The sequence below is a fragment of the Festucalex cinctus genome, chromosome 20 (assembly GCF_051991245.1).
Source record: "Festucalex cinctus isolate MCC-2025b chromosome 20, RoL_Fcin_1.0, whole genome shotgun sequence".
Classification (NCBI taxonomy): Eukaryota; Metazoa; Chordata; class Actinopteri; order Syngnathiformes; family Syngnathidae; genus Festucalex; species Festucalex cinctus.
Genome location: NC_135430.1, coordinates 18,627,647 through 18,645,503, shown reverse-complemented (window position 1 = coordinate 18,645,503; position 17,857 = coordinate 18,627,647). Strand labels below are relative to the sequence as shown.

General features: G+C 39.0%; 3 protein-coding genes across 9 annotated transcripts; 2 read left to right on the top strand and 1 right to left on the bottom strand.

Annotated features, from left to right (window-relative positions):
- Positions 1–858: 858 nt before the first annotated feature.
- On the bottom strand, positions 859–17,848 carry ift74 (intraflagellar transport 74). Of its 4 annotated transcripts, XM_077508382.1 has the most exons (21): positions 17,606–17,848; positions 15,495–15,565; positions 10,424–10,560; positions 10,205–10,328; positions 10,055–10,103; positions 9,870–9,968; positions 9,709–9,769; positions 9,577–9,636; positions 9,416–9,477; positions 5,795–5,933; positions 4,934–4,996; positions 4,705–4,848; positions 4,581–4,621; positions 4,395–4,474; positions 4,178–4,231; positions 3,925–4,022; positions 3,389–3,515; positions 3,143–3,306; positions 2,794–2,919; positions 2,027–2,087; positions 859–1,946 (listed from the first exon to the last, which is right to left on the bottom strand). In XM_077508382.1, exons 3-21 carry the CDS (start codon positions 10,547–10,549, stop codon positions 1,831–1,833), a joined length of 1,794 nt encoding a protein of 597 aa, XP_077364508.1. In that variant the 5' UTR covers positions 10,550–10,560; positions 15,495–15,565; positions 17,606–17,848; the 3' UTR covers positions 859–1,830. The 4 variants fall into 4 exon arrangements, with proteins under 4 accessions (XP_077364508.1, XP_077364509.1, XP_077364510.1 ...); XM_077508383.1 differs by lacking the exon at positions 15,495–15,565; XM_077508384.1 differs by lacking the exon at positions 17,606–17,848 and having other exon boundaries at positions 15,495–15,673.
- LOC144009658 (leucine-rich repeat-containing protein 19-like) lies at positions 6,663–8,705 on the top strand. The gene is made up of 6 exons (XM_077509478.1): positions 6,663–6,749; positions 6,837–7,087; positions 7,187–7,298; positions 7,435–7,522; positions 7,833–8,036; positions 8,109–8,705. The coding sequence occupies exons 1-6, from the start codon at positions 6,663–6,665 to the stop codon at positions 8,396–8,398; spliced, it is 1,032 nt and encodes a 343-aa protein (XP_077365604.1). The 3' UTR covers positions 8,399–8,705.
- On the top strand, positions 12,491–16,235 carry LOC144008975 (cyclic AMP-responsive element-binding protein 1-like). Of its 4 annotated transcripts, none has more exons than XM_077508385.1 (5): positions 12,491–12,593; positions 13,207–13,363; positions 14,119–14,259; positions 14,440–14,548; positions 15,455–16,235. In XM_077508385.1, the coding sequence occupies exons 2-5, from the start codon at positions 13,261–13,263 to the stop codon at positions 15,597–15,599; spliced, it is 498 nt and encodes a 165-aa protein (XP_077364511.1). In that variant the 5' UTR covers positions 12,491–12,593; positions 13,207–13,260; the 3' UTR covers positions 15,600–16,235. The 4 variants fall into 4 exon arrangements, with proteins under 4 accessions (XP_077364511.1, XP_077364512.1, XP_077364514.1 ...); XM_077508386.1 differs by having other exon boundaries at positions 12,498–12,597; XM_077508388.1 differs by lacking the exon at positions 12,491–12,593 and adding an exon at positions 12,639–12,751.
- Positions 17,849–17,857: the final 9 nt, after the last annotated feature.

Sequence of the window (17,857 nt, the reverse complement as noted above, 5' to 3'; positions counted from 1 at the left end):
ACGAAGCACTAACGATATATTTTTTACTCCTGTAGATGGCACTCTGTTTAAAGATGCAGTGGAATATATTTAAAACAAGAGCACCATCTACAGAAGTAAAAAAAAAAAAAAGTGCTTCACGAAGCTTCATTTTGTCATCACTAAAATTTGTCAACCAACAGATCTTGTTACACATGCTCTTTCAGCCATATCTTATTGGTTAGTGTTATTAGGAACTCTTAAAATCCAACTTAAGGTACTACTAGTATGCTTTGTCTTCAGGAGTGAGACAATTTAGTGAACTAGTAGATCAACGAAGGCACAAAACACCACTGCTTGTTTTTTTTGGACAGCAAACACACAAACCACTTTTTCCATAACTGGTTTGGTAGCAAAACGTCCTCCGTTACGTTCTGTCACCACTTAGCCTAAGTTGTGTTCCTTCGAGTTGCTCACTGTTGCAATGAAGAACTATGCATGTACATTTCTTTCACGGTAAAATCTTGATGATGGGAGATAACACTGTTGTCAGGACACATTTTCTGTCCCACACTGCTTCCAACAAATGACTTCCTTCCCAATTTGATAGACTGAACCACAAGCACTGCTGATGTCAGACTTGATAGGAAAGTACTGTGTAAATATACTGTGCAGGAGAAGGGGTCTAAACTTGAGTGTTGTGTTGACCTCTGGTGGGAAAAAAAAAAAAAAAAAAAATAGTACTGTTCATTTGCTAGGGGTTGCTCTTGTTTCCCGCTCTGTTGAAATGTTTACTGTACTCTTTGATACTGGAAGGCCAGATATATTTCTAGAGCAGAATTTGGATTTTATGCAAACTGTTTTCATTTCAATTAAAAGCAATACATGGAGAAAAATGTCTTGAATATCTTGAGTGAATGATTTTATTTATAACATTGATTTGGATAAATGCTCCATTCAAATGACCTTAAATTTCATAACGACACAACCAAAGTGACGTGTCCATTGAAATTTTCCATTTTATCACTGTCCCAACAGAAATAAATAAGATCAATCAATAACTGATGTATTATCCTACAGGATGATGAAGCAAGAAGGGAAGCGCGCTAATTACTTACTTAAATTGGGATTTAATTTTTATTAGCATTTAAAAAGTGTTAGTTGGGATTTTTTACAAAATCTCTATTTCATCCTCACTTCCAGTGTGCGCGATCAGCACCGACTTACCCCTGACAGCATTCTGCTGTTCTGTGACACGAGTTCTGGTCCGGTGTTGGACGAGAGGAAAATATTCCAGCAAGCTGGCTGGGGTCACGGAAATAAAAGCGTTTTTCTTCTAAAAACAATTTGTGTTCAAAAGATTGATACATTTTCACACTGAAAAAAACAGACGCCATTACCGCCGGCACTACTTTTCTGTTCGTTCATATCACTGCGCGGTGCCCCGCATGCAGAAAAATAGTGCCTGACTTTTTTCAAAAAGGAGTTTAGTGTGCAAATGTAAAACTTTTCTGAACACAAATTGATCTTAGAAGAAAAACGCTTTATTTCCGTGACCCAAGCCAACTTGCCGGACTATTTTCCTCTCGTGTCACAGTCACAGAACGCTGTCAGGGGTAAGTCAGTGCTGATCGCACACACTGGAGGTGATGATGAAATAAGAGATTCATGTCAAAAAATCCAAACTAACCCTTTAAACGTGCTGCGATTAACCAATAAATGGTCAAAAACTTGCCCTTTCTATACACAAATGTATTTTCAGACCACAAAAAAAAATATTACTGATTACATTTAAAAAAATAAATAAAAATTACCGTAAGTGGGCCTAAGGGGGATCCCTGTACAGTACCGTTATCAAAACAACGTGTGTATTCAGCTCCTGATATTCCGCAGCGAGTCTATGAGGTTCTTGTTATATTCAGCCACTCGTTCGTAGACATTCTTGGAAACGGAGATGAAGTCGCTCTCCTGAGATTTCGAGGCGATGACTGACACTGCCGTTAAAGAAAACCGTCTGCACGTGAATTGCGAAAATAACGCGTGTCGCTCTGCTTTTGGGTAAGGATACATTCTTGCATGACAAAGTTGTTTTGCTCCAAATGTTGCCATTTCCTCTCCAGATTTGTCAACTACAAAAAAAAAAAAAAAAAAAAAAAAAAAAGCTCACTTGGAGTATTTATTTGAAATCCTTGATATTCAGTTTAACCTTAAAACTTAAAAGTTTGGACACCCCTGGTTTAACTCTTTGACTGACAAAAAACATTTAATAACAATTAGTAAAATCACGATGTATGCCACCATAAACGTCAAATTATGTCAACTATGTTTTGTTTTTTTTGCCAATGGGCAGTTCACTGTGTAAGTGTAGCACATGCTGCCTGGTCAATGAGTTGTGGAATCAAAAACGCTCACTACCTATAGCAGATGGCAGCATTGTATCTCTTTTCAATGGTCTCCATGTGTATGAAATTTGATGAAACAGAACGTTTTTAAGGATGATGTAAATGATCAAGGCCTTTGTCATATTAAAGTTTTTTTTTTTTTTTTTTTTGGATAACGTGTGGCATTAAAACTCTTTGACTGCCAGGCGTTATAAAAACAAAACAAAAAAATCCACAGTGCCAGCCGCTTTTGAGCATTTTAACTCATCTTTCAAGGCAAAAAGAATATTGTTTGCCTTTACTACATATACAATGTGGCTACGAAATGAAAGATCGCATTCCATTCATTGGAATTTTACTAATCATCATGAAACGTCTTTGGCAGTCAAAGAGTTAAATAACCATCTTACTAGCAATGCCCCCCTTTCCAACACTAGTGCCAATTTTGACAAACCTGTGCATGGGTCTCATTCTCTTGCAGTTTGGTATTCAGCGCCTCATATTTCTGGCTCATCTCCTCCAAAAGTTCCCGGAATGAATCTCGCCGTTGTGTGAGGGAAACTCGCTCTTGCTGCAGTTTCTGCACAATGACATCATAATTACCCTTCAGAACAAACTCAAAGCCCACCATTTAATGTGCAAATACAATTTTCTCAGAGAAAAGTCTGCTAGCTTATAATGCTAGCGTAATTTAAAATGGCATTAGCATAGATATAAACACAGCATTCAACGACTCAATATCGCGGTTAGGATATCGATTCTGTCACAAAACATGCCGGCATGTCGTCGTTTCCAATTCCTACCATTTTCTTCTGTTCCGCCGTCTGTCTCAGGGTTTCCAGGTCCCTGTAGGTGAGCAGCTCGGACTCCATCTGTTTGACATTTTCCTTCAGTGTGCTCAGCTCACCCGTGATCTTCCCCTCCAGCTGCTGCACTTTCTCCAGGTCCTGCTGCAGGCGGTGGGATTCTAGGGACGCCAACACATGGCATGCACGCAATGTGATTTTTGCTCAAGGGTCAGGTGCGGCTCTGCGTGGGGGGTCACTGACCAGTGGTCAGTCCCCGGGCGGTGCTGGCTGACTGCGTCGCCTCCGTTTCCTTGCAGAGCAGCACGTCCTGCATGTTCCTCAGCTCGCTGGCTGTGATTGTATCCACTCGACGGAGCCGCAACATGTTCTGTACACGATTAAATACACACACACACACACACACACACACCTATGCTTTTATTGTATGTGCTAAAAATAAACACAAAGTTGGCGTCGGGCCGAAACCTTGTACGTACATCCAAAAACATTTGTTCTATCATTAACATTGCAAAAGAGGATATAACATTTTCAACACTTTTGATTGTTAAATAATACTGCCCACAAGCGTGGAATGACCAATAATATAGATTTTTGAAAAACTATTACGGTAATTTCACCAAACTGTGCCTTGTTTAATTAATTAAAGAACAAATTAATAATGAAAATCTCAAGCTGGTGTTATTGTGGTGACAAAGCTAAAGTTATTAAAATCCTTGTATTCCTATTTAGTTATTTTTTTTCCACCCTTATGTGTCTCTTTCTCCTTCCTGACTCACCCTGCTGCAGTGCTCCAAAAGGGAGACAATGTTCTCCTGGCTCCGGGTCATCTTGTTCTGCTCCTGAGTCCTTAAATCCTCGAAGGCCTGCAGGAATGCTGACAATGTGCCATTCAAGTCAGTCAGTGCAGTTTACACGGAGCTGCATAATTTATGTGGCAACCAAAAAAGGTACCAAATAAAATTTGCATCACTTTAATAGGACTTATTCTATTACAAGAAATTATGAATAATATATTGTTAATTTAGATACCATCAATTTCTTCCTCTCTCTTCTTCAGCACCTTGTACTTCTGCTGACACTCGCCTGTGCACAATAAATACATTGTGTTGTCTCGACATTCAAATCTGCATATTTTCACACGTCTTTTGTACAAACAGTACAGTATAGACACAAGCATGATCCGATCCAAGAATTGTGTGAAAAACCAACAAGCACATCGAATGCGATAAACACATTGTCACATCACCTTGAGCTTCCTCTGAGTCCTGCTCCCGTTGTCGGATCTCCTCTGCAACCTGACCCGCCTTGTCCCTGATCTCCACCAGCCTGAACGTACACGTCACGCAATCATTCACAACGCGATTGTCGTTATCTAATATTAGAAATTAAAAAAATGATGTCAGCACAAGCAGGTTGCACATCAATAACGTACTGTCTATCCATGCTGGCGATTTCCTGATTATCCTCTTTCACCTGAAAAACAAAGCATGACGACGTTATTTTTTATTATTAAGAGGTGTTAGTCATCATCATCATCATCTGACTAATCATCCCACCTGTTTCAACAGTTTCTCTCGCTCCTCTTGAGGCGTGCTGAATTTCTTTTGCTCCGCCTCCATCCTGTCCCGCTTTGCCTCCAGTGTCGACAAAGTTTCGTGGAGCCGAACCACTTCCTGTTTTATCTGCGAGTGGGCCAGCTCCTACGGTAAAAACACACGGAGCAAACATCATACGTGTACGTGAGATGCGGCTCCGTTTTCTTTTCTTGCTGATTTTCCGACTCACCGCTTCAAATCCCTCCTTCCGGGTCAGCAGGGCATCCAGTTCCTCTTGGAGAAGAGCCAGCTCCTAAGAGAGAACAAGACCGGAAAATTGAAGTATATCCATCCATCCATCCATTTTTTTGACTGCTTATTCCTCACAAGGGTCGCGGGGGGTGCTGGAGCCTATCTCAGCTGGCTTTGAACTGGTTGCCAGCCAATCGCAGGGCAAAATTGTATATATACAATAGTAAAGTATACAAAAGTATATATGTACAATGCATATTGCTTAACTCATTCACTGCCTTTGACAAGTATACTTGTCAATTGTATTTTTTAGAGCGGTGCTAAATGGGGGCGAATCTGAGCATGCTCCACTGTAAATATCAAACTTGGAAACAACTTTACTGATGCCCAACCACCGGTAGATGACATCATTGCCCCATTTTATAGGAAATAAACACAGTTTCAGAGTCCATGGGAGAAATGGCTGTATTTTGGCAAACCTACATTTTTCTGCTGTCAATTATAAAAGAACGGGACGGGACAAAAAGTAGGGAGTCTATTCTGTTATTTGGTAGATTCGGTTTATATATAATTATTGAATGTAATATCACGTGAGTATTGGAAATGTAAAAATTTTCTATAATGACTGGCAGTGAATGAGTTTTTAAGTGTTTGTTTTTCCACAACAAAGAGGGAAAAAAATGGCTGATTACTTCCCAGTTTTTGCAGTTTTAAAATAGCTAATATTAGCAAAATTAAATGAAACGTAAGGTAGGATTTACTGACACCAACATAAACAACCATTGGCACAAATTTTGAAAAAGAAAAACAGTAAATTGAGTAAATTCTTTATTAGGTTGGTAAAGAGAAATGAAAATACCTGTAGCAGTTCCTCGTTGGCTCTCGTCATGGTTAAATATTTCTCCTGCTTTGGAGCCGGCATGGCTTGGACGATCTCCTCGGCAACGCGTCTTTCCTTCTTGATTTCCTCTTCGATGGCCCTGATGGCGTCCTCCCTTCTGCACAGCAAAGATACAGGACATACACATAAACGTTTGGAAAGAAACTGAAATGCGGTAACAAAAATGGCCGCCATTACAAAGATATAAAAAATTTAACTGAAAAGCTCAAGCAAGCCTTTTTTTTTTAAATATATTTTTGTTTTATTGTGGTTTATGCTAATCTTACACAGGAAAAAATAGTCACGTCTCCATGGGGGGAAAAATGTGCTGCGGTCTGATGAGACCAAGGTTGAACTTTTTTGCAACAAGCATCATCTGGGTAGCACATTTAAAGTTTGTCATATTTTTAACTTAATGATACAGATTAAAGATCAAATATGGGAATGATCCTCATTTTTTAAAATTCGGACTCTATATGGTCTATATCTGGGTATGAAAGGTTGTGACAGGAACAAGGAAATGCGCAATAAAGGATTGACTTCCTCACACAACTATTCTGTACAGTAAAATGTTGCATACGAGCTTTCAGCGTTTACAACAGGGGACAAAGGTCCTTTGCCGCGCTGGCTGCACCAAGGCTGACGCGCGTGCTCATCATCTTACTGCTAACAGGACAAAAAGGTATGTATTTAATACTACCGAGATTACCGCAAATAATTATTATGTTAGTTGATAATTATATCAATAGCACTAAGCTAATTTTGGATACTTCTGTTTAGCCAAATGAATGATGTTTTCCCGAATCAGCGTACAAGAAACATTTTTGTTCTCTTTCAAGGGTGGATTATGGGCCAGCAACTTCCCCGCCTGCTTTGGTTGGTCTCCCTTGTCGCAATGTTTACAACAAATGCGGTTGCCGTGGAATATATACATGTAAGAATATCTTTTATTTGTGTTTAATTGCCACATTTCGCACTCCCAGCTTGTCCTCTAACCACCTGTTCACGCTTTCTGTGGCAGGTCCGTAACTTCACCAACTCGTTTCTGAAAGCTATCCCTCCCAGCAGCAGCAACTCATCTGTTACTACTAGTCTTGTAATCGAAAGGAATCAGATTACTCTGTCCAATGAGGACAGCCTATCCCTGGCTAGTTATCCCCAACTAGTGGAGCTCCACCTGGATGTTAACTGGGTGACCCAAATACCAGCTCGGTACTTATCTGTTGTACCACACCTCAGCGTGCTGTCGCTAGCCGGGAACCAAATCAGCAGGTACATTGGGAAAAAAAAAAAAAAGAAAATCAAAGAGTTGCTTGAGATTTTTTTTGTTTTTTTTGCAATTTCTGTACATTTTGAGTTTTTTTATTACAGCCTCCTACCTGAGTCTTTCTATGGCCTAAACGCACTCAGTGTGCTGAACCTGTCCAACAACCTGCTGACAAGTCTTCCTGCACAGCTATTCAGCAAGCTTAATAATCTACAGGTAACCAATCATATACTTGGATCCCTACTAGACATTTTTGCGCCAAGCATAGCTTTCTTGTTTTACCATCTGAACTGCATCTGTTGAAAGCAGCTTGGCATGAATGTAATATCCTCAATCTATTGGACTCTATTAGGTGGTAGACCTACAAGGAAACCCATGGAATTGTTCCTGCCAACTGCTGAGCAGCATTGAAGAGATTAGAGCAGCAGGAGTTGCCATTGGTAATCATTTTCATTGCTTAAACTTGGAAAAAAAAAAAGAGAAGCGGAAGCCTGGCGGTGTGCTAATTAGCGCCCCGAGTTTCTTAATTACTAGTTTTAAACACATAGCTCTAGCATTTAGACAAATATAATTTAGTATTGGTGCAGACAGTAGCGAGAAGGGCAGAACTGTTGACAAATCAGACTAATTAGATTTGGTTGTTGAGTAATCTTGACACAATTGAGGAAGGGTTAGTCAACTGCCCAACCCTAAACATAAATTCAATCTAAGTAAATAGTGACTGGGATTCTGTCATGTTTGGATCCACAGCAGGAACAAATACAAATTGTGCATCACCAGGGCAAAAAGCTGGAACGGATGTTTTGGAAGTTATCACGACGTGCTACCCAACACCACCACCCTCGTCCAAAGTGGACCCCCAAAACCCACCATATGGCACAACCAGGCATTCTCAACAACCAAAGGGCCCTTCCAATTTGCCCAAATTTATGCTAACCACCAGCCCAAACAGCGGTAAGAGAAATTAGATTTTATGTGTAATATGCTTGAGAAAAAAAAATGTCTTAACAAAGATCGTTTTCATAGAGCAACAACCTGTGCCTGGAAACGCTTGGAGGTTCGCAGCGTGCGTTGCAGTCTTGGCAATGACCACATCCATGATGATCGTATGCGCCATCAAAGGCCCCTCCTGGTATCGGCTCTTCCGCAATTACAGACACAGACGGCTGCAGCAAGAGGAGAACCAAGATGGCCGCGCAGCCTCAAGCATCTACTCGGAGACGGGCATGCGGACGTTCACCTTTGAGCACCGGGGGGGCGAGGGGGACGACGATGGCCACTACTTTGAGGATCCTTACATCAAGGCAGAAGAGTAACTCAAATGTATCCCCAAACGATATTTTGATTATGTTGGATGGCAAAAATGCTTGCTTCTTGTAATGGTAGCGGCGCTTCCGGTTTATCGGCAGCCGTGCCTGGTTGAATTTTCAGATACGCGCCGGGAAACTTTATGAATGAATGTGCAATATTCAATTCTGACCCTTCCGTATCGACACGTGTATTGTCAACTATCATTTTTTTTAGCACACTCCTAATTAGGGATGCAACGATATCCAAATGTCATGATACGATATTGTCACGATATTGTGGAGAGGTTGGCAATACTAATAAAAGGTCACAATATTGTAAAAAATATATATATATATATATATATATATATGTAAATAAAAAAAAAAAAATGAGCTCATACTAAAAAAAAAGCCCACAAGATTGTGCTTTTGTAAATTACAGCAATGCATATAAACAATCTACATTCTCTAATAAGACTTAATATTGAGGCACTTGCTAATGCACGCCCATATTAAGTTCCTCCACATATTGACTCGGTTCACAAGCATATTTTGTTCTCTTCACCTGACCATTGGCATAGATGTTAAACATAGAAGGCCAAAACATCCCGAATGAAAATTAAATTGCTCTAATAAACTAGCCACCAGAGGGTGCTTAGAACTGCACAAATGGAAATCAACCTGTGTTCCTACTCTTTGACTGCCAAAGACGTTTCATGATGATTAGTAAAATTCCAATGAATGGAATGCGATCTTTCATTTCGTAGCCACATTGTATATGTTGTAAAGGCAAACAATATTCTTTTTGCCTTGAAAGATTAGTTAAAATGCTCAAAAGCGGCTGGCACTGTGTATTTTTTTGTTTTGTTTTAGTAACGCCTGGCAGTCAAAGAGTTAAATATCGTGAACATGACGACGACAATATTGTGGCAGTTTTAATATCACGATATCGCCCATATCGTTACGTCCCTACTCCTAATTAGTACCAGCTGAAATTGATTTTCTCTCAAATGGGACAAGTGAGGGCTGTTCCAAAATACTTACTCTCGTCTTTCAATGAAGATGCTGTCAAGGCTTTCAGCCTCTCTGTCGTTCTGGGCTTTCAGCTGATTGGAGGAAAGGACGTGAAATTATATTACAATTGATCATCATTTTACATTTTGGAACTGGATCGTCTATTGAGACTGTTTACGAAGTGTACTTACGCTGTTGTAGTCGTTGGTCATTTCCTCCATGTCTGAGTTGGTGTTGAGTTTGTCCATCAACTGAAAGCACAAAATGACAAAAATAAAGATATATCAGGAGGAGCTGCATGGTATATTTATTGCTAGCCTTACCATGTTGTAGTCAGCGAGCTGGCCCTGCAGATCACGAATTTCTGAAGCCAGACTTTCAGCGCTAGAAAGAACAGGACATTTAAAAAAAAAAAAAAAAAAAAAAAAAAAAAAAAAAAAGCGCAACAATTCAGTCACATCTGCCAACTGATATGTTCACTGACCTCTTTTCATAGGATAGATAGACCGAGTTCTCTTGGTTGAAGGTGTCAATCTCTTTGCGGAGTTTGCCGATTTCTGTTGTGAACTCGTTGATCTTACTCCTAACAAAACAAACAATTCGTTTAAGATATATACTTTGGGGCGGGTCATCCACAGGTTTCGTTAACGTCTGACGATACATCGTTACCTGAGAAGACCTAAGTAATAAGACTTGTCCAGAATTTGTCTCTGAGGTCCTTCGTGGGGGTGGAGATGACACAATAGAGAAATAAAATTAAGAAAGGCTATAGGAATGCATGTACAGGTCGAATGGGCTTGTACTATAACTTGTACTTACCTTTCAACCCAGTCTTCATACCACTGAGGCCCTGTTGAGTCACAGGCCTATCAGCCACTTTGATCTGTGCCGACAGGACTCCAGGAGCCCTCGTGCCAGGATGAATCCCTGTACCCGGAACCATCTGAATGATAATAAGTATAAGAACCTCTATTTAACAAAACTGACACATGTGCGCTTATAGAAAGCAGCTAAAACAAATCCCAAACATTGTCCTACCCCAGTTGGTATCCGCATAGCTGTCGGAGGAGGTCGAACAGTTGTTAAAGGTCTTCCACTTCCTGGTACCGCTGATCCAACACGGCTCATAGGCCGACCCATACCGGAGGGAGGCCGCTGACTCATAGTGCCCTAACCTGGAAACACATGATGTATTTTTGTGGTTATTGAATGCATCACAGCGAGTGTGTGAGAAATAATAATACAGTCCTTTGAGGCAAACTACTCAATGATGGCTAATTGGTTGATTTATGGTCAGTCAAACCTTGAGACCAGCCAAGTAATTTGCAAAATACATAAATCAATATTTATGGTTGCCAATATTTTCTATGACAACAAATTAATATAATATATTGTATCGAGCTAGCGTGCCTTTACTTATTTTTAATAACAATCCTTATGCCAATGCAAATGTTGATTAGTTTAATAATGTGTAGCGATTTTTCGGTGTTGCTGTGGTCCGACACAATACATAATAGAAGTGAAGCATGCTAACGCGGCTAACACAGCTAAAGCCTCACACGGCCTATGTAGGTGGAAATTATGCACGTGTGCTCCGTATCGAAAAATGTGACCACCGTAAGCATATTTACATGTTATATATCGCTTCAACATCCACTTTTTGTGAATGAGAATTAGCACCACGCCACCAAAAGACTGTCCACTAACTGTTATAATGGTGACAACATTTTTGCAAAAACAGAATAAAATACCTTTAATCCTGGTTTGTCCTTTTCACCAATATTTCAAATGTGGGTGTCGTTTGTTTGAAGAATCTTCCCAGAGTTAGCAAAACATCTCTCTGCCTGAAACCCTCGAGTTTGTTGACGTTACTTGGGCAACTTTCTTCTTCGTTGACAATTTGGCGTCGTTTAAACATGAAAACGCGTCATACTGCCCCCAGCTGTCAATGTTGCGTAATAACAGCCCGCATTGCTTTTACACTGAAATTATCTGTAAAATTTTTACTAAATAGAAATATTGCCTTCAGGTATACCCAAACAATTAAGTCGTGAAATTAATACTCAAGCATAGATTCAAATAATATAAAATAATACTATTATTACTACTATACCCACACGAATAATTTGACTTGATACAACATTTGGACTTTGACGACTAGACTTGACAAGTCATCCCGTTTAAATATAAATATATACATGTGAATTTTCACAAATGCGGCAGTGGAGTGGGATGGCCCAAGAGGCGGGAAAAAAAACAAAAACGGGTGAAAGTATTAATCATGGTAACCGGCAGAGAAACACCAAAGAAATAAGCTAATGACATACAAGTTGCTACAATAAAAAGTTACACAACCATATCAAAACATGTATATGATTCATATTCACATTGCGTTTTGAAATTATATAACCTCAGACTTTGACCATCAAAAGTTTTTTTTTTGCCTTAAAAATTCATGAATTTGTATGATGCACGCAAAATAGGCCTTAATATAGTATTTTTTTTTTATTATTATTTTTTTATGTAGTGTGGGGGGATACTCGAACAACAAACTAAACAACATGTACATATTCAAATGTTTTTGTTGATAATGAAGAGAATACCAAAGCACACTGTCATAATATTATTAATAATAATAATCATAAATAATTGTTTTTATTAATAATTTTCTTATTCATTTTCTTCATGGCCCACTTAACACTCCTTATATAAAAACGGTATAAATTGCACTTTTGTATTGTTTTTTTATTTATTTATTTGGGCATATAAATATAAACAAGTGGACAAAATACAATATAAAATAGGGTAAACTAACTTAAGAAAATAGTGGCAACAAATTGTATCATTCGGCACAATTTGCACTTTCAAAAGGTGGAGGATGGGGAAACTGTCTTTGTCTATAAGACTTTAAAGAGCCTTAAACAACACGAATACAATAATAAGTTCATAAACTTTATTATAAAACACAATGTGACCCACACAAAGCCCAGCTTTCAAACTAAAAGGCCTTTGCAACACTGAAAGGTCAGGTCAAGTCAACTTTGTATAATCCCTTAAAAGGCAAAAGGTCAAAAGCAAGTTTTGATGATATAAGCCCCGAGCTGCCTTCACCCGACTACAAACAATTCCGAGCTTACGTCACAAAATTCGGTGAAGTGGCCCTCTCCTTCCATTGACAAGCATCGGACTTTTGGATCGCTGCAATTTGGTTTGTGAGGATTGTTTCTGATTTCAAAACGTGATGGAATGTTGCCGTAACAATCCGCCTCGTTTGTATGCTCGTCACAGGCAAAAGAAATTTGTTTACGCCGCGCAACGGAAGCATTTGCATCAGAAATTGACAGATGTTGGGAATTGTCAAAATAAGTAAGAATCAATTGTCAGTATGGCCGATATTAAGGTGTGACTTCTGCTCAAAAAAATGTTGTTGACTGACTTGAAAAACAAGCTTGATGTCAGTTTAAGTTGATGACATGCTTTTAAGCATTCGTATAAATGTACATTAGGGGCGGAACGAAAACTGTTTTGACCTAGAAAATTGATGAACTCAAGTTATTTTAGTGATTTTTGTTTGTTTGTAATACATTATTTAACAAAAGGGTACCATTGCTTCCACCATGTAACAAAAGAACCGTGAAACAAACAGCAGGCAAGGTCAGTTATGTTCTGGGGCTGCTTTGCTCAATCCAGCACAGCATGTCTTGAACTTGTTCTCAGGGCAAAACTATCAAGGCATTTTGCAGTAAATTTAGCGATTGGTGGCTTCCTGGGAACTTTGCCTTGTTGCTTTGCATAAGACTTTTGCTATTTGAAATTTGCAGCCTCCTCAGTCTCGCACTTTAACACACCGAGAGGGGACAGAGACGCCGACAGCTATGACAACAATCAACTCGCAGACGGATCCTCCTGAATCTAACGCCTTTGACTACTACCAAAACATGTGGAATGATGCAAATAGCTACTTGCCTGCAATACAAGGTAATTGCTGTTATCAATTGTCATGAGGGTTGGGATCTATAAATGGTGCTGCTACACACAATCTGTTATAACGTTGCAACCAATTTTTCAAACGTGAGAGACCAAACACATGATGCAGGTAAAAATGATGACCATCGCAGAACATCTTCACACATATATCACCAGCCTCCTCCAAGTAAAATGTCTGTTTGGTAGTACCAAGATTGACTTTTAAGATTCAGCAGGGCACCCAAACTGCCCAAAAAAAATACAAAGAAGTCAGACTGCAGTAGTAGTAAAAGAAATACAAGAAGCGAGGCTAACTGTTAGCTTATCTGTATGTCATTTAGTGTTAACCTTTGTTAGTTCATCTGATTCGTAATGAGGTGAATGACTGTTAGCGTATTTGTTAGCTTACCTCATTAGTTACCGTTAGCTCATCTGATATTTAATGTGTGAGGAGAATGACAAGAAGCGAGGCTAACTTGTTAGCTGATCCTTTAGCTTATGTTGAATCATTTGGGAGTGTTCAATTTTTGTCTGGCAAAAACAAGAATGTGAGGTTCCTTCCTAATTGGTTGTCACACTCGTACAAAAAAAATTGCGATAGTAGCCTACATTTTGAACAGGTTTATTTATCCGATAATCGGACTATGCTGATGTAACACTTGACGCTTACAGCAATGCTAACACACAGGCTAGCTAAGTAGGCATTTCTGTTTTCTAAGCCTAACCAAATACTATAGTGGGAAAATGACAGACTTTTCTTTTTAAAGGTCCTCTCAATCATCAGAATGATCAAACGCAGGCGGCGGTATCGATGGTTACGCCTGCACAGCCAACACAATCTGTGCACATTTCATACTGCACAGAGCAGCAAGATAACCTGCAGATGCAGTTTGCTCAACAGCTGACAGGTACAAATTGCCTTAATGACACATAAACAAAATTCATTTAGCAAATTATGGCATAAGTACTATAACTTGAGATCAGGTTTTTCTTCTACTGCATAAATATGGAGACACTAACTTGCGACATTTAAAGAAATAAGCATTAAAAGCTTTTTTTTTTTTTTTGTATCTGTGCTGCTTTTGCAGGTGACTTGGCAGCCATGCAGATACAATACGCCAACTCCATCCTCCCATGCGGCGGGGCACGAGGCAGAGGTCCTCGTCGCCAGTCAGCACGCAGCTTGATGAAAAACAGGTAGACGAGAAGTCGGTTTATTGTGGGAATGCTGAAGCATTCCCACGTTATTCATGTTATTGTGATTTTCATTCTCCACACTTTTTTTTTTTTGCCGCGTAACAACTCCCACATAATACTTTCAATTTACACTGTTCAAATTTCAACTAGCGTAAAAAATTAACGCCCTTCGGGGTATATATATCGTCTGATTCCACATTACTTAAAGTATTTGCACAATTTTAAACGTTTAATATCAACTTTTCCCCATTCATTTTCAATGGGACAGACATTGAACTATTTCTACGCGTCACTTTCCACGCCCACTTCCACACATATTGTTATATGTGTCATCATTATCATTAGCATCATTGCCGGGTGTCTGATACTGCTCATTGGCAGTAACCAGGAGGTCATAATTTATCTGTCAATTTACTTCATAAGCATTCGACATTCATTCAAATCTTAGCATTCAGCAGCTTTCTCCAGAAATTGCACTTAGTCTAGTTATTATTTGTAAATGTCATTACACCAACTTTTAGATGTTTCAGACACTGAACTTTTTTATTAAGAATCACTTTCTACGCCCACTTCCATACAAATAACTTCTCATCATTTACCAGGTGTCTGATTAAGGTTGGTGGCACAGTTGGTATTCAGCTTTCAGCATTTCCACGCAATTTCTCCAGAAATTGCACTTAGTTTAGCAATAAACGTTATGTTCTACATTATCAAGGCGTTTCGCAAAGGTTGACACAAAGGCAACTTTAGTCCAGAACTGTACATTCTGGATTCAGGGGGAACACTTTTGACAGCTGCAAATCGGAAGGGCAACAAAAAGGGATCAGCTGAAAAATGTGTCATGATTCATGAAGTCCATACCAAACTTTATTTGGTTTGCCTAATAAACAATTTGATGTTTTGCAGGGAAGCTGCTCGGGAATATAGGAAGAGGAGAAAGGCTTACGTGCAAGGCTTGGAAAAACACGTGGCGGATCTTGAAGATCAGAATAAGGTTCTGATGGAAGAGATGAAAATCTGGAAAGAAATGTGTCATCATGACAGCGCTTGATAAGGTTGCGAAAATGGCTGCAGGCTGCAAATTCCATTTCATTCATTTAAAAAAAAAAAGAAAAAAAAAGTGGCGCTTTCGGAGGACACAGGAAGGAAGTTGATCATCTTCTTGACGCGACTAGGGTTTCATATCTTGCTGGAGAATACTTCGGACAGGTCCGTTGAGAAAGAAAAAAATAAATAAAAAAATTCTTTCAATATACTTGACCTGCTCTCCTGTCACAAACTCACATATTGTACCGGAATATACACGCGGAGAATCACGATGCACGTGCTAACTCACATTTGCACTTAAGTGCTGTGAATAAATTGTGAGAATATAAATCTATATTTTTTCAAAGTATATAGAACGACTTTCATACTGATGCAGAAGAAATTGTGTGGAATTTGTTCATCATCCTTTTGAAACAGTCTTCAACTTATTATGTTATTCTTGATGGTCTGCTGGATCATTCCATCAACGTGAAGCCCGAAGCCAGCTGGGACAGGTGCCATCGCAGATGGAATGTATGGATTTTTTTTTTTTTTAACAATACTCTTTGTCATCGGAAGGTACAATGGAATTGAAAATGCTTTGTAAACTTGTGTCACACAGGAAGCAATAAAGTTTTCTGAATGTTAAAGAATTATTCACATGAAAGGCTTTCCTTGGAGTTAAAAACGTGCTTAAAATTAGGGTGTCAGGTGATTTTTTTTAAATCGTAATTAAATCGCATAAGTTCAATAGTTAACACATGATTCATTGCAAAATTTCTAAATGTACAATAAAATGTACAATAATTACCCCCTAAGTTTTCATACTCTTATGAAAGCAAAAGTGGAAAATAATAATCAGAAATATGGCTTGATACAGTAAATTAATAATTCATAAAATCGAGTTAAAACAATATGTACTATGACTGTAAAAAAACTAGTGCGATATTGATTTGTATTGAGGTCATTTTTCTGCCACTAGATGGCATAATTACATTTGTTGGTGACAGCTCAGTGCATTTTTTCTTAATATTTAACATGAAGTCACTTGTGAAATTCAACTTGACCCCAGTCTCCACAAATATATGCATTATTAAATTTATTACTGCATTAAAAAAAAAATAGTGGCGTTTAAGGAACTAATTTGGACACCCCTACTTAAAATTTCTAAACAAACAGTCCAATTTTCTTAGTTAAAGATCTGAGGGGTTCAGGTTCACCTTTTTAACGCATTTGCTCCCAAAGACGTATTTATATTTAGTTTTTGTTTTTTATGCTAGAGCATACAGAAGGCCTTGATGCAGCCTCTAAACTGAAGAGAATGCTTGAATCAATTGTAGTTGTTACAAAAACGGCCAGCAGGTGGCAGCAGAGTATGAGATCAACCAGGGCCATCTTGCAAAACTCTCTTTCCCCCACTGTTTAAAACAGATTTTTGAATCATGAGGAAATTCCAATGCTAATTGCTGCAAAACGGAAACAGATAGAAATACTTTTTTTTTCCCCGATGAAAGAAGAGATGCTAGTCTTTCTTTTTGTAGATTCCATGTTTTTATAACAAATAGAACACAGTATTCTATGGGCTTTGCAAAATCAATCAAAATCCAGTAAAACAGCTGGGAGTGAAGGGGCTTGCTTCAGTCAAAATGGCTGCGAGTGAATGAGTTAAAATGGGAGAAGCTAACATTGTCAGAGGGCTCAGTTGAAAACACTTGTTTGTGTTCGTGTAAAAACGTGAATGAGACAAGTCTCTGCACAAGATTCTTGTTTGGAGTAGACCCCGAAGTTCTTTGTACATTTCAGACAGTAAAATACTTCCAAACTGTATGGTCAGGTTTTTGGTAAATTCCATTTTCAGTATTAGCATAGCTCACAAAGCGCACACAGTTTTGTAGAGGCGAATTGGGATGAATTTGGCTCTACACCAGTTGCTTCGCAATTATTTTCTGTCATGCCCCACCTGGGAAGAAGAAAACATCTCTCGACCTCCCGCCCCGCACGACTAATGTAAATATAAATAAATATAATTACCTCCGTCTCGCTCTCCGCCTGTCTTCTCATTCCTGTTAAAAAAAATTTTATGGTGTCACTTGAGGGTCTGCTACACTTCGCGCCGACACTTCATACTCATACTCTGTACTGTGTGCAAAAACCACCGACACGACAGAGCGAATGCTCCCTGCGCACACCCTGCCAATGAGCGCCACTGCCCCCTAATGTAGTGGAGGTGCAATTGCACTTTATTGTAAGAGTTTAAAAAAAAAAGAAGAAAAAAAAAAGGGG

Coding starts and splice junctions, on each gene's coding strand:
- LOC144009658 (XM_077509478.1), top strand. CDS start 6,663: ATGGGCCAGCAACTTCCCCGCCTGCTTTGGTTGGTCTCCCTTGTCGCA. Junction 7,088..7,186: donor GCCGGGAACCAAATCAGCAG/GTACATTGGGAA, acceptor TTTTTATTACAG/CCTCCTACCTGAGTCTTTCT. Junction 8,037..8,108: donor AACCACCAGCCCAAACAGCG/GTAAGAGAAATT, acceptor TCGTTTTCATAG/AGCAACAACCTGTGCCTGGA.
- ift74 (XM_077508382.1), bottom strand. CDS start 10,549: ATGAGTCAGCGGCCTCCCTCCGGTATGGGTCGGCCTATGAGCCGTGTT. Junction 9,969..10,054: donor TATTACTTAGGTCTTCTCAG/GTAACGATGTAT, acceptor TTGTTTTGTTAG/GAGTAAGATCAACGAGTTCA. Junction 9,770..9,869: donor TATCTATCCTATGAAAAGAG/GTCAGTGAACAT, acceptor TGTTCTTTCTAG/CGCTGAAAGTCTGGCTTCAG.
- LOC144008975 (XM_077508385.1), top strand. CDS start 13,261: ATGACAACAATCAACTCGCAGACGGATCCTCCTGAATCTAACGCCTTT. Junction 14,260..14,439: donor GTTTGCTCAACAGCTGACAG/GTACAAATTGCC, acceptor CTGCTTTTGCAG/GTGACTTGGCAGCCATGCAG. Junction 14,549..15,454: donor CGCAGCTTGATGAAAAACAG/GTAGACGAGAAG, acceptor GATGTTTTGCAG/GGAAGCTGCTCGGGAATATA.